The following is a 12,333-nucleotide window of genomic DNA, read 5'->3' on the forward strand; positions in this document are numbered from 1 at the left end:
TTGATATCTGTGACCAATCGCTCAAAGTGAACAAACATCCAATTTATTTAGCTCTGTGTATTGTGGCTTGATTTCATAGCAAAGAGGAAACTAAATAGATTGAAAACATCCTTTCATTAATAACCTTAATTAATGCCTTTAGAGCCTTTTGGGAACCTCTGAAAGGTTGCATAGAAGAGCAAAGTGTTGTTAATCCATCACCACCTTTCAAGTGATGGTGGACAATTTCCCATCACATACAGAGATCCTCTACTAAAAACCTTTATGACCCTTTAGCCACAGGGGTGCCACTGGCTCTGCTATATCATTTTTTTTGCAATTTGCACATTACTGACACTGCACAGCTCTCAGGATTAGGAAACATGCTCTGGCAATCTGTTGCAAAGGTTTGGGGTTAGAAAGTGGCTGCTTTTCAGGGACTGGGCTTTCAGCAGAGCTCACAGCCAAGCTGCTCAAGTGTCTGGTACATACAGCTAAGGACAGGGGTACAGACCTGCCTGACCAGTGCTGAAACAGAGAGCTGACTCTGGCTTGTCATGAGCAGGCTGAGAACAGGGCTGGTGGGATCTCATCTCTGCCATGGAATTGCAGCCCTGAGCTCCCTGCAAAATCAGCTTGACATAACCTCTTCCACAGCATTTTGCAAAGAACAGATGCACTGTACCTCTCCCATTTTACCAACAGGAGAGGCCAAGAGAAAGAGCAGTGACCTAAGCCAGCTAAGCAGGAGAAATGGGGCTTGTGGCCAGATTTTCAGGGCACACTGGCTCAGCTATGCCTTGCTTCCTCACCTGCCCATGTCTGCTCAGGCAAAACATTTACAAAATATTCTTGAGACATCCTGGAGACAGAAGCTGTCTGGCTACAAGCTGTTATTATGCAGCTAAATACTGCTAATGGACTTCTGAGATATTTAAGGTTCTTAAAACTTCTATGCAAAACCAGAGCTGAGTAATAATAGAGCAGGGCTCCATGTTTGTCCTTCTCCCCTGTTGCTCCTTACATCTCTTTTTCTGCTTACAGTGATTTTGGCTTTAAACTGAGTGATGACTTATCATTAGAAGTTTGTGTTCCTGACCCTGAATTTGCTGGGAAACCATATGACCCACCTGTCCCCTGTCCTGTTGGCTCGACTTACAAGAAGACTCGTGGGTATGTGTTGTGCTTGGGAGGGCAACTTGGTCTTTTGCTGCTGAGATTTATCCTATTAGTGATTAAAAAAAGCCCCAAACAACCACAAAACCTACACACCCCATAAATGGCAGTGAACAAATGATGTGTTTGGATGTATGTCACAACATCTAATCTATAACTTAACACCACCTAGCTGCTCATGGTGGTGTGTTAACAGTTGTCATGGAATAAACTGCCTGGCTGTGTCTGTTGCAGCTACCGAAAGATCTCTGGGGACACTTGTACAGGTGGAGACATTGAGTCACGGCTGGAAGGGGAGCTGGTACCTTGTCCACTAGCTGGTGAGTCTGAACAGGATTGCTTCAGGCACAAGGGCTTCATTCATCAAACTTTTGGCTGGTGCCTGAGGGATGACACAAAACTTACCAGGAAGCTCTTGGACAAAACCTATGGCGCAGGAGATGAAATGTCTCTGTGGGTTACAAATTCATCACCTCCTGGTCCTGTCGAGGGGCCAGAGAATTGCTGAGGGACCTGCTTAGCCTGCAGTGCAGAGTCCTCTCTGCTTCAAAGTCCTCAGAGCAGGCTGAGGGCAGGAAGCCTCTTGTCCCCATTGCTTCCTTGCTGTAGCAGGCTTGAACACAACGAGAAAGACAGGAGATCAAAGATAAGCCCATCCTGGAGAAACCCTTGGGAAGGTACCACCCTAAGACAGGCCACCATATACAGGTGAATGATGACTGCTTGGGGCCAGGCTGGGGCGGAGGCTGCCCTTTGGTCTTCATGCCCATGCCTGCTAGACTACACCTCCGTCCTTATTTTCTCCTCAAGAGTATGAAGCACTGAAACAGCCTCGTGCTCCTGTGCTGCCAAGGTGATTTGCATTCTGCTCATTAGAGCTTTAATTTAATCTGCCGTCACAAGCTGCGTGATTAGCATGCTCCACACAGCAGCTCCACACAGCAGCTCCACACAGCAGCTCCAGGGCCAGCCCAAGACAGGGAAGCGGAAGGGATGGGGCAGCTGAGCCAGTGCTGTGGGCAGGGGGAGCCCAGAGCTGTGGCTGAGCAGAGCCTCAAGGCTGCAAAGAAGCCAGCCCTGCCAGCATGAGGTTTCCCTGCACCTACCTAGGGTGCAAAAGCTATTGCAGGTGCAAAATATCCTGGTGAGTGCCTGGGGACGTTCCCTCTGCTGGGATTCATGCCAGCGTTGTGCTTAGTTTTCCTCCTCGTTTAGAGCCTGACATGTTATTCACCCCTCCGAGCCCTCTTGAGCTATTTGGAGAGCTGTGTTAGTCATGCTGAGAAGGGCCCTGCTGATTGAAAAACAAACCTGCAGTCCCCACCGGGCTGGGCTTTGAAGTGCTGTGTTCCCAGAGTATTTGCTGATCATCCTCAGATACGTGTTGGCTTGCACCATGGTAACACTTTCATGTACAGTATCTGTTTCGTATCTCCGTATAATCTCATTAGGGATGCACAGCCAGAGTTACTTACTGACATTAGCTTTACTCATTAATAGCATTATTGGACTTCAGGGGTGGTGTGCTAATGCCCAGGAGACTTTGTCCCAGCCCAGGATTCCATTACATTGGATTCAGTGCAATTTAGAAACAAAACCTACTTTGGAATATTTACCGCGGTGCCGACATCCCCTCGGACTCGCAGATTTACATCACTGCCATCATTTTGGTGAGCTTTCTGAGGGACAGGAGACCAGTGTTTCCTTTCTAATTGGCAGCAGACTAATGTGTGAAGAAAGAGGTCACGACAGCTTTTGCTGTCCTGACCTCCTCCTTCAGCCCCTGGAGCAAACAAGGGCTGCAGTGTGTTCCCCGGCACGAGTGTGCGCGGGACAGCGTAAGGCTATTAGCCTGCTCTCATTAACCTAATCCCAGAGACAAAGCGCCTTTGCCTCCCCTGTGCTGAGGTGCTAAAATGTGTGGTAGGAGGCAAGAGAAAATACCTGGAATTCTCTTTTTGCTCCCCCCTGAGTAGCCTAAACAGGCCAGAGATGTCTAAACAAGGCGCTCCCTGTTCTTGCAGAGGAGAATGAGTTCATTCTCTACGCCACTCGCTACTCCATCCACCGCTACGACCTCGCCTCTGGTGTCAGCGAGGAGCTGCCCCTGGCTGGGCTGCGAGGAGCTGTGGCCCTGGACTTCGACTACGACCACAACTGCTTGTACTGGGCTGATGTCACACTTGACATTATCCAGGTGAGCCAGGGAGAGGAACGGTGCCCACAGTGCCAGCTGCCCAGGTGACTGCTGCCTTGCACCGGGGGTAGGTGCTGCATACACATCCTGACAGGGATCTACTTGAGAGAGTCCAACAGAGAGCTACCAGGGTGATGAAGGGACTGGAGCGCTGCCCTGTGAGGAGACCTGGGGCTTTTTGTTCTGGAGAAGAGAAGATTGAGAGGGGATTTGATAAATACTTATAAACATCTGAGAGCTGGGGGTCCAGAGGGAAGGGACAGGCTCTGGTCACTTGCACCCTGGGATAGGATAAGGGGCAATGGATGTAAACTCCAGCACAGGAGGTTCCACCTCAACATGAGGAGGAACTTCTTCACTTTGAGGGTCACACAGCACTGGAATAGGCTCCTTAGAGGGGTTGTGGAGTCTCCTTCTCTGAAGACTTTCAAGCCCCATATGGGTGCATTCCTGTGTGATCTGTGCTGGATTCTGTGGTCCTGCTCTGGCAGGGGGGGTTGGACTCGATGATCTCTGGAGGTCCCTTCCAACCCCTAACATCCTGTGATCCCATGAACGACCCATGTTTACCTTCAGTCCTCCTCCTCTTTGAGCTATTATGGCTTGCCTTCCACACCTGATGGCCCTCACCTTGAGGCTGTGGAGGTTCCTCATCTTTTTTTCTGATTTTTTTCTTTTTTTTTTTTTTTTTTTTTCAGCGTCTCTGTCTCAATGGCAGCTCTGGCCAGGAAATAATTATAAGCACCGGGCTGGAAACAGTGGAAGCTTTGGCCTTTGAACCTCTCAGTCAGTTGCTGTACTGGGTCAATGCTGGGATTCCCAAAATTGAGGTACAGCTGTGGACACCCATGCTACAAAAAAGGTGTCAGTTCATCTTTGGGAAGCCAGGCCCTGAGCTGGCTACTGCCTTGATGTCTCATTGCTGGTGGGGCATTACTGAACTCCAACCCTTGCCCCACATGCTACTTTATTGGATCTAAACTGCCACCTGCCACTTTATTGGATCTAAGTGCAAACAGTGTATGGTGACATTCAGCCCTGTGTGCTTAAAGCAAGGTCAGTTTGTGAGGTGGAGCTGTGCAGCAGAAATGGGAGGGGAAAAAAAGCACCATCCATGCCCAGCACGTTCAGCCAGCATGGGGTGCAGCCTGAGCGCTGCAGCAGCCAGCTGTGTGCCAGGTCACAGGGCATATCAGTGACTGCACCAATCTGTCCCCACTTGTCACCTGCCTCACAGGATATGCTCCCTGTGCCCATGGCAGTTATTTTATTAACCTGTGCACCTGCCCTCCCTCTTGCCTGTAGTAAGCACAGCCCTCTGGATGTTGCTTTTGGTTCTAGGTTGCCAATCCAGATGGAGACCTGCGACTCACTGTCCTCAACTCCTCCATACTTGAACGACCCAGAGCCCTTGCTCTGGCTCCCCAGGATGGGTAAGAAAGCATCACAAGCAGTCAAGTGCCATGGTGTTCCCCAGGGGAGCCACACTGGTGCAGTCCCTCCTGCATCACTGCACCTATTAGAGGCAAACACAAGGAGGGTGCTGCATGGAAAGCTTTGCAAGGCTTGGCCCTCAAGGGCATGATGAAGGGACAGGAGTGGTGGTGGGGTACAGCTCACAGTCCTGCCCTGTGTAGCTCACTCCTACCACTCCATGCCCAAATAAGGCACCAGCTGCCTTGGAGCAGAGGTCACAAACTGGTTTGTACTTTCAGTTCAAGTGCTGTTTTCCTACCCATACATACCTAATGGTAATGAAATTTTCTTGCCAGTAAAAACTGGTCTGGTCAGTGGAGAAAGCTGCAGTGATGCATGAGAAACTGAGCCACACTCAAATCCAAGAGCCAGATGCAGGTTACATCTTCCTGAGTGTAGTGAATAAACTAGCCAAAAATGTATTTTAAAATTTTATTGGGAGTGGTTTTGTTGCAGTTTCTGTGCTGCAAATGTAGCACTGCCAAACCTGGGCTGCCTTCAGCTGGTGGGTGCTGACACAGAGCAGTCCAGCACAGGGTAACCTGTGGCTGCACTTTCACCACAGAACCTGAGGCTAAATCAGCCTCGCTGCTGCTTGTAGATCTGCTGCTGGGGTTCATTAGAATTGCAAAGAGCTCCTTCTCCAAAGGCATGTCTTGCAAGAGATGTGGAATGTAAAGCATTCAAACCTCTGCTTCCTATCCTGTTTCCTTTTGATGAGCTGCTTTGCTGTGACTTGGAGTAACCCCTCTGCCTGTTGGCAGGCTGATGTTCTGGACAGACTGGGGAGACTCCAGAGCTGGCATTTACAGAAGTGACATGGACGGGTCAGCTGCTGGGTGCATCGTTTCGGAGGGTGTGAGGTGGCCAAATGGCATTTCTGTGGACGAGCACTGGATCTACTGGACTGAAGCCTACATGGACAGGATCGAGAGGGTTGATTTCAATGGGCTGCAGAGATCTGTGATCCTGGACAGCCTCCCTCACCCCTATGCTATTGCTGTATTTAAGGTATGTATTCATGGACTCATTTCCTGTTGGCATGTGTTTCCATGGTTGGTCTGTGTAAGAAACAGGTGGTAGGGGGGTGTTGAGCATGCTGGGTTTGGAGGATAGGAGTGGGTGTGATGCTTGCCTGCTTTCTGCTCCTGGCACGTTTCTACAAAGCCCTGAAAGGAGCAGGCAGGTGCAGCTGAAACTGGGACCAACATCCATGAGATGCTCAGCATGCCCCATCAGCTGCACTGTGCTGTCTTCCTCAGCCTCTGCTGCTCAGCAGATGCTGCTTCCCCTCCTGCTCAAATCCCATTTCTGCTTTTCCTAATTTTCTTTCCCTTGGGTTGGGGAGGCTTCACAGTCTCTACTGCCCCACATACCCAGGTGGTTGGGGTGCAGGTAACCACTGATGGCCCTGGCAGAGCTAAGAGCAAAGCCTGTGTTTCAGAATGAGATCTACTGGAACGACTGGTCACAGCTAAGTATTTTCAGAGCATCCAAAACCAGCGGCTCAAGAATGGAGATCTTAGTTGGCCGATTAAATGGGATCATGGATATGAAAATCTTTTACAGAGGAAAGACAACAGGTAATGGTGTGAGTGTGCAGATGTTCTTCCTTGCAATTTCCACAGGTTCCCAAGCCACTGGGCCCTCCTGGCTCCTGTTTCATGAGCCTGAATATGTTCCTGCAAGGTTTGAAGTGTTCAGGTGCCACTGTAAGGGATGCATTTCATGAGCAGTGCACCCTGCTTTTTGGCTGCCAGGAGAGGTACTCCTCATCAGGGACAGAGCCCATGGGGCAGCTGGCTGTGGTGGCACCTCATAGTTTAGGGTACAAACCATGGCCTTTCCATGCAATGTGCAGTGTGAGCGGAAAAAAAGAAAAAAAAAGAAAAAAGAGTCTCAGAGCTGCATCACCTTTGTCCTTCATTAGTCATCAGTCTGGGCTGTGATAAGGAAGCTCCTGCATGATGAATCCGCTGAAGGGATTGGCTTCATTGTCAGATGGTTATAAGACCATCAAAAGGCTTTGCCAGTCAGCAGCCTGCAAGAGAATGGGAGGACATTTAAGGCACTTGATCTCCTTGGAGCAGATGGCTCTGTGTGTTTCTAAAGCCAGCCTCAGCACTCAGTGCTGCAGAGCTGGCTCCTAGCAGGGGTGTGAACACAAAGCCTGGGGTGGCAGGTAGAGCTGGGCTTCCCAGAGCATCTCCAGCTCTCTGTCTTGACAGTGTCCCCTTCCTCTTTCCCCTTGTGCCAGGAGAGAATGCCTGCATAACCAAGCCCTGCAGCCTTCTCTGCCTGCCCAAGTCAAACAAAGGCAGGAGCTGCAAGTGCCCTGAGGGAGTGTCCAGCACTGTGCTGCCCACAGGGGAGGTGAAGTGTGACTGTCCTCATGGCTACCTCATGAAGAACAACACTTGCATAAAGGAAGGTAAAACCGTGCTTGATTCTTAAGGTTCTTACCTTTTTGAAAGGTCAGCATGACCTCTCCACTGCCCTTTGGGGGAGGAGGAGTAGGACCTGTCTCCTCAAAGCCTCTCATGCCAGCTTTTGTTTTCCCTTTGGCACCAGAAAACACGTGTCTGCCCAACCAGTACAGATGCTTCAATGGGAACTGCATAAACAGCATCTGGCAGTGTGACAACGACAATGACTGTGGGGACATGAGCGACGAGAAGAACTGCCGTGAGTGTCCTGCCTTGCTGCTCACCCTCCAAATTTAGATCTCTGCTGTGTCTGCCCTGCACCTGAGCTGATGGGCCACGCTCCCTTCACAGTCACTGAGCATCACAGAAGGCAGCTCATCTCCTTTGGTAGACATCCCAAGCTGGTCAGATGAGTCTTGTCCTGCAAGGGCCAATGTTTCCCCATGTCAGTGTCTAGAACTCAGAGAGACTGGTGCCAGCTCTCATGCAAGGACGAGTCTTTGTCTCTTGTAGTAATTGTTCTTGGGGCTAATTGAGGGCACAGCCAATGCTGCGGAAAAGAGTGCAGATAAAAAGTGACTTTCTGTCTGCATCATATGGATATGTGCCTCCTGCTGAGCTGATCCCCAGAGAGATGGCTAACCCCTCTCTGCTTTGTGCAGAGTGCCCAATAATGTCATTGAAATACAGTTATAGCAACTTGGGCTGCACTGACAGCAGCTGGCAGGGTCTGCCCCTCTGCCTTCACTCCCCTGCACCAGGTATGCAGCCTCAGGCAGCAGGAACCGTTTTCTAACCACCACTTTCACCACCTCCTCCTCCTCCTCCTCTCCCTCCCTGCTGTGTTAGCCACCACCGTGTGCGATGCCGACACCCAGTTCCGCTGCCAGGGCTCAGGGACCTGCATTCCGCTGTCCTACAAATGCGACCTGGAGGACGACTGTGGGGATAACAGCGACGAAAATCACTGTGGTGAGTGCCCTCAGACAGACCTGCAGCCCTGTCCTGTGCAAGGGCAGAGAGCCAGCAGTGTTTTAGGGCAGGGTGCTACTCACAGACACTGCATTGCCTGTTTATCCTGCCTAACAGCCACCTCCTCCCATCTTTTACTGGGTACTGGGAAGCGAGGGATGAGAGAAGAGAGTGAGCCTATGTGCTAATTCTCCCCCTTGTTGTGGTCTGGCAGGGACCATTCTGTGTCAGCTCTCCCACTCTGCTTGGCTACTGCTGCGACCTGACCCTGAAGATTTGGTAGAGATTACAAGCTGACCTTAAGCAGCTGCCCAGCAAGCTCATGGGTTGCTGAGTGGTGCCATGCTTGTGGCCATCCACCTCCAGCTTAGCCAGTCAGAGAGCTGGGCTGCTGAATTGAAGGAGGGAAGAGGCTATTAGTCAGCAAAGTGGTAGCTCTGGGTCATTCAGGAAACCATGCTGTCAAGATGAGTCTGCTTTGCAGGGCTATCTAGTCTCACTTCTGAGATATCAGCCTCCTCTCCTCAGTCAACAGCCCCATGTGAAACTTTTTCTCCTCCTCTCCCCTGGCCCTGACAACGTCTGAACTGGCTGTGCTTGTTTGCAGAGGCTCATCAGTGTAGAAATGATGAATTCAGCTGCAGCTCAGGGATGTGCATTCGTCGCTCCTGGATGTGTGATGGTGATAATGACTGCAGGGACTGGTCTGATGAAGTGAACTGCACTGGTAAGCCCTTTGATGTGATCAATAATCTGTTGCAAATGCTCCTTACCTGCAACCTGACGTGCTGTAAAACATCAGATGATGTCTTGTGCCTCAGTTTCCCTGCTAGTTAGCTGAGCCACACAGCAAGGCAGCTGGGCAGCTTGCAGCTCAGCTCAGAGTGGTGTCATGCTCTGAAAATGAAAGGTGTCTTCACTCCAGTGCCTTCAACAGGCCTTGGGCCTCACTGTGAATTTGCTGACAGCTTTGTGATGCTCACACAGCGACCCAGCTTTGCCTTGGACTTGCAAAATTGCACTGACAGGCGTGCCTTGCTGTGTGTTGGCTACAGGGCCATCCACCTTCTGTGTACCAGCCAGCAGTGGCTGTGCCTCTGAAGCTCCCTGGAACGGGAGAATGGATCTGTGACTGCTGGGCAGCCAGGGAATTCTTCTGTGCTGAAAGGGCTCCCTTGTTGCACAGACAGCAAACAGGTCAAGTGTTCATTGGTCGTGTTTTACAGCTTGAACTTTGACCATTTTCTTACCATTAAACCCACTGCAGAAAGCAGGCAGATTCAGTTAGGGGAGTGGTTCCTCTTCTGGGTGGCCTCAATTGCTCTGCGGGTTTGGAAATGTAAAGAATGTCATGAGTATGGAGTCACATATGGAAGAACTGCTCTTGTTTTCACTTACAACTCAGATTGGTGCAACCTGGTTGCCAGAAATAGTATTGTTCCCAGTTTATGCCTCTTGTGCAGCATGTCCTACACCCATGCGCCTCATTCTCTGTTTGCACTTGGGAGTTATAACAGTCAACCATCTTCAGCACCACAATGTCAAACTGATGTCCCTCAGCAGTCTCCTGACAAAGCCTTTTTCTCATTAGAAAAGCCAACACATAACAATGGCTTGGCCTTTTCCATTAAAAACAAACAAACAAACAAAAACTAAAAAAAAAAACCCAACTAAGCCAAAAACCTAATGCATGAGAAGAGAGTCCTGAGAGTAGGCAGCACTTAGTCCATCAGTGAAAGGCTCTCTACAACTACGTGAAAGGAGGTTGGAGTGAGGGGGGGGGTTGGTCTCGTCTCCCTAGTATCAGGTGATGAGAGAAAATGGCCTGAAACTGTGCCAGGGGAGGTTTAGATTGGAGATTAGGAACAACTTTTTCCTGCAAGAATGGTCAGGCATTGGAACAGGCTGCCCATGGAGATGGTGGAGTCAAGAAACCTGTGGCCGTGGCACTTGGGGACATGATTTAACAGCCATGGTGATGTTGGGTTGGACTTAATGGTCTTAGAGGTCTTTTCCAAGCAAAACAATTCTCTGAGTCTGTAAGATAATGCTTGTAAAGCATTACACAGGAGATTTCCAGATCAAACAGTGGTTTCCATGCAGTGGCCAAGACCTGACGTGCTGATGGGGTTGGGAGAGCCCTGGGGATACCAGCAGTGGGTTCACTCTGGCTGCAGCCCCCCAAGCTGCTGGGACAGTGGGGCTGGCTGCTGTCATAGAATCACAGACTCAGAAAATGGTCCAGACTGGAAGGGACCTCCAAAGGTCATCTAGTCTGACCTCCCCACAGTCAGCAGGGACATCCTCAACTAGACCAAGTTGCCCAGGGCCTCATTGAGCCTTACCTTGAATATCTCCAGGGAAGAAACCTCAACCACCTCCCTGGACAAATTGTTCCAGTGTTCCACCACCCTCATAGGCTCCTGATATCCAATCTAAATCTGCTCTTCTCTAGTTTGAAGCCATTGTCACTGCAGGCCTTTGTAAACAGTCTTTCTCTGTCCTGGGGCTCTGGCACAAGGAACTAGGGAGATCCCTTTCAGGCTTCTGAGCTCCCCTATGCTCACCCCCTGTGGCATTTGCTGTGCCTTGAGCACACACAGGGTTGGTGATCCTGGTCGTTAGTATTCCGAGCGCGTGGCTCTAGGAGAAGGTTTAATTTCTATTGGTATCACTTATCTCTCATATGAGTTTCTCCAGAGAGAGAATTACTCAGGAAAGGAAACTACTTGAAGAAGAAAAAAAAAAAAGCCCTATCAGGTTTGTAAAGCCGAAAGCTGAAATTATCTAAGAGGATCACAATTATTTGAGAAACATTTCATTTGACTTCACCGGCTGCAATTATTGCTCTTATCTAAAATAATTACATTTCATGCTGAATACCTAATAGAATATTACTGCCACCAGATTCTGCTCTTTTGAAATATCTGCAAGTGCATGTCACTCTCCGACCTAAAATTCCGTGGCAGGCAATTTAATTAAGTTGAACATTGCTTTTCAGCTCGGGAGCGATGAGTGCTCTCCTGCTTGAAGAGCAGTGTTTGTCTGGAAAGTGACAACACAGACTAGGCTTCAACCAAGATATCCCACAGGCAGAGAGTTCCTTGACAGGAGCTTAAGGAAAGGCAGGGCCCTACTGCCTTGGAAAGCCAAGGGGAATTGTATTTCTGATACGTGTTGGCCACACAGAACAGCCTTGCTTGCGTTAATTGAAGGCTGTCCCTGAGTCTTTCCTGCCCTGCACAGGGCGCTCCGATGCTCTGCCAGGACTTGCTTGCTGGCTGTGACATTTCTTGCCATTTCTGGCAAGGTGCTGCCACTATCACCTTTGCTCTCACGCACCAGGGGCTGAGATTGAAGGCAAAATGCCTCCTGCCTTTGAGAGAGCTTCAGGAGGTCTTGACTGGCCTCCAAAAGCCATCACTGAGGCACAGCAAGTTTGTAAGCAAGCATGGCACGCAGAGGCAAAGACCCAGGGAGAGCCTGGACCCCAGCGACCTCTTGCCTGAGCCCTTGGGATGCTCTGGAGCTGGACCCTGCCATGCTGTGCAGTCCTTGGTGTGGGTGTGCAGCAGCAGGGCCCGGCTTGAGGCGTAGCACAGTGAGTAGGAGGCGGTGGTGCCCAGGCTCAGACGGTGCCCCTGGCTCTGGTTTCAGCAGTATATCACACCTGTGAAGCCTCCAGCTTCCAGTGCCACAACGGCCACTGCATCCCGCAGCGCTGGGCCTGCGACGGCGACACCGACTGCCAGGATGGCTCCGACGAGGACCCTGCCAACTGCGGTAACGTGCCACGGGGCGGGAGGGATTCCTGCAGACTCACTGAGGTGAACCTGCAGCAGACACTCGGGGATGATTCACAGGTTGCGTTGGGTTGGAAAGGACTCTCAAAGCTCATCTTATCCAAGCCCCTGCAGGCAGCGGGGACACCTCCAACTACAGCAGGCTGCCCAGGGCCACATCCAGGTTGATCTTGAACATCTCTAGGAACAGAGCCTCAACCACATCCCTGGGCAGCTTGTTCTAGTATTTCACCACTCTCATTATGAAGAAGTCCTTCTAATGTCCAACCTAAATCTCCCCTGCTCTAGTTTCAAACCATTGCCC

The 12,333-nt window shown here is 50.4% G+C and overlaps 1 protein-coding gene across 1 annotated transcript in view; it reads left to right on the top strand.

Annotated features, from left to right (window-relative positions):
• Window positions 1–12,333, top strand: part of SORL1 (sortilin related receptor 1) — a 40,609-nt gene that overhangs the window by 11,433 nt on the left and 16,843 nt on the right. The window contains exons 14-25 of the mRNA XM_054395598.1: window positions 1,024–1,152; window positions 1,390–1,475; window positions 3,180–3,352; window positions 4,051–4,182; window positions 4,694–4,785; window positions 5,593–5,839; window positions 6,273–6,411; window positions 7,086–7,259; window positions 7,400–7,513; window positions 8,104–8,226; window positions 8,834–8,953; window positions 11,884–12,009. Of these exons, the coding sequence (XP_054251573.1) occupies window positions 1,024–1,152; window positions 1,390–1,475; window positions 3,180–3,352; window positions 4,051–4,182; window positions 4,694–4,785; window positions 5,593–5,839; window positions 6,273–6,411; window positions 7,086–7,259; window positions 7,400–7,513; window positions 8,104–8,226; window positions 8,834–8,953; window positions 11,884–12,009 (1,655 nt within the window). The remainder of the gene's footprint in view (window positions 1–1,023; window positions 1,153–1,389; window positions 1,476–3,179; window positions 3,353–4,050; window positions 4,183–4,693; window positions 4,786–5,592; window positions 5,840–6,272; window positions 6,412–7,085; window positions 7,260–7,399; window positions 7,514–8,103; window positions 8,227–8,833; window positions 8,954–11,883; window positions 12,010–12,333) is intronic.

This window comes from Indicator indicator, chromosome 34 (assembly GCF_027791375.1).
Source record: "Indicator indicator isolate 239-I01 chromosome 34, UM_Iind_1.1, whole genome shotgun sequence".
In the NCBI taxonomy this organism is placed as follows: domain Eukaryota; kingdom Metazoa; phylum Chordata; class Aves; order Piciformes; family Indicatoridae; genus Indicator; species Indicator indicator.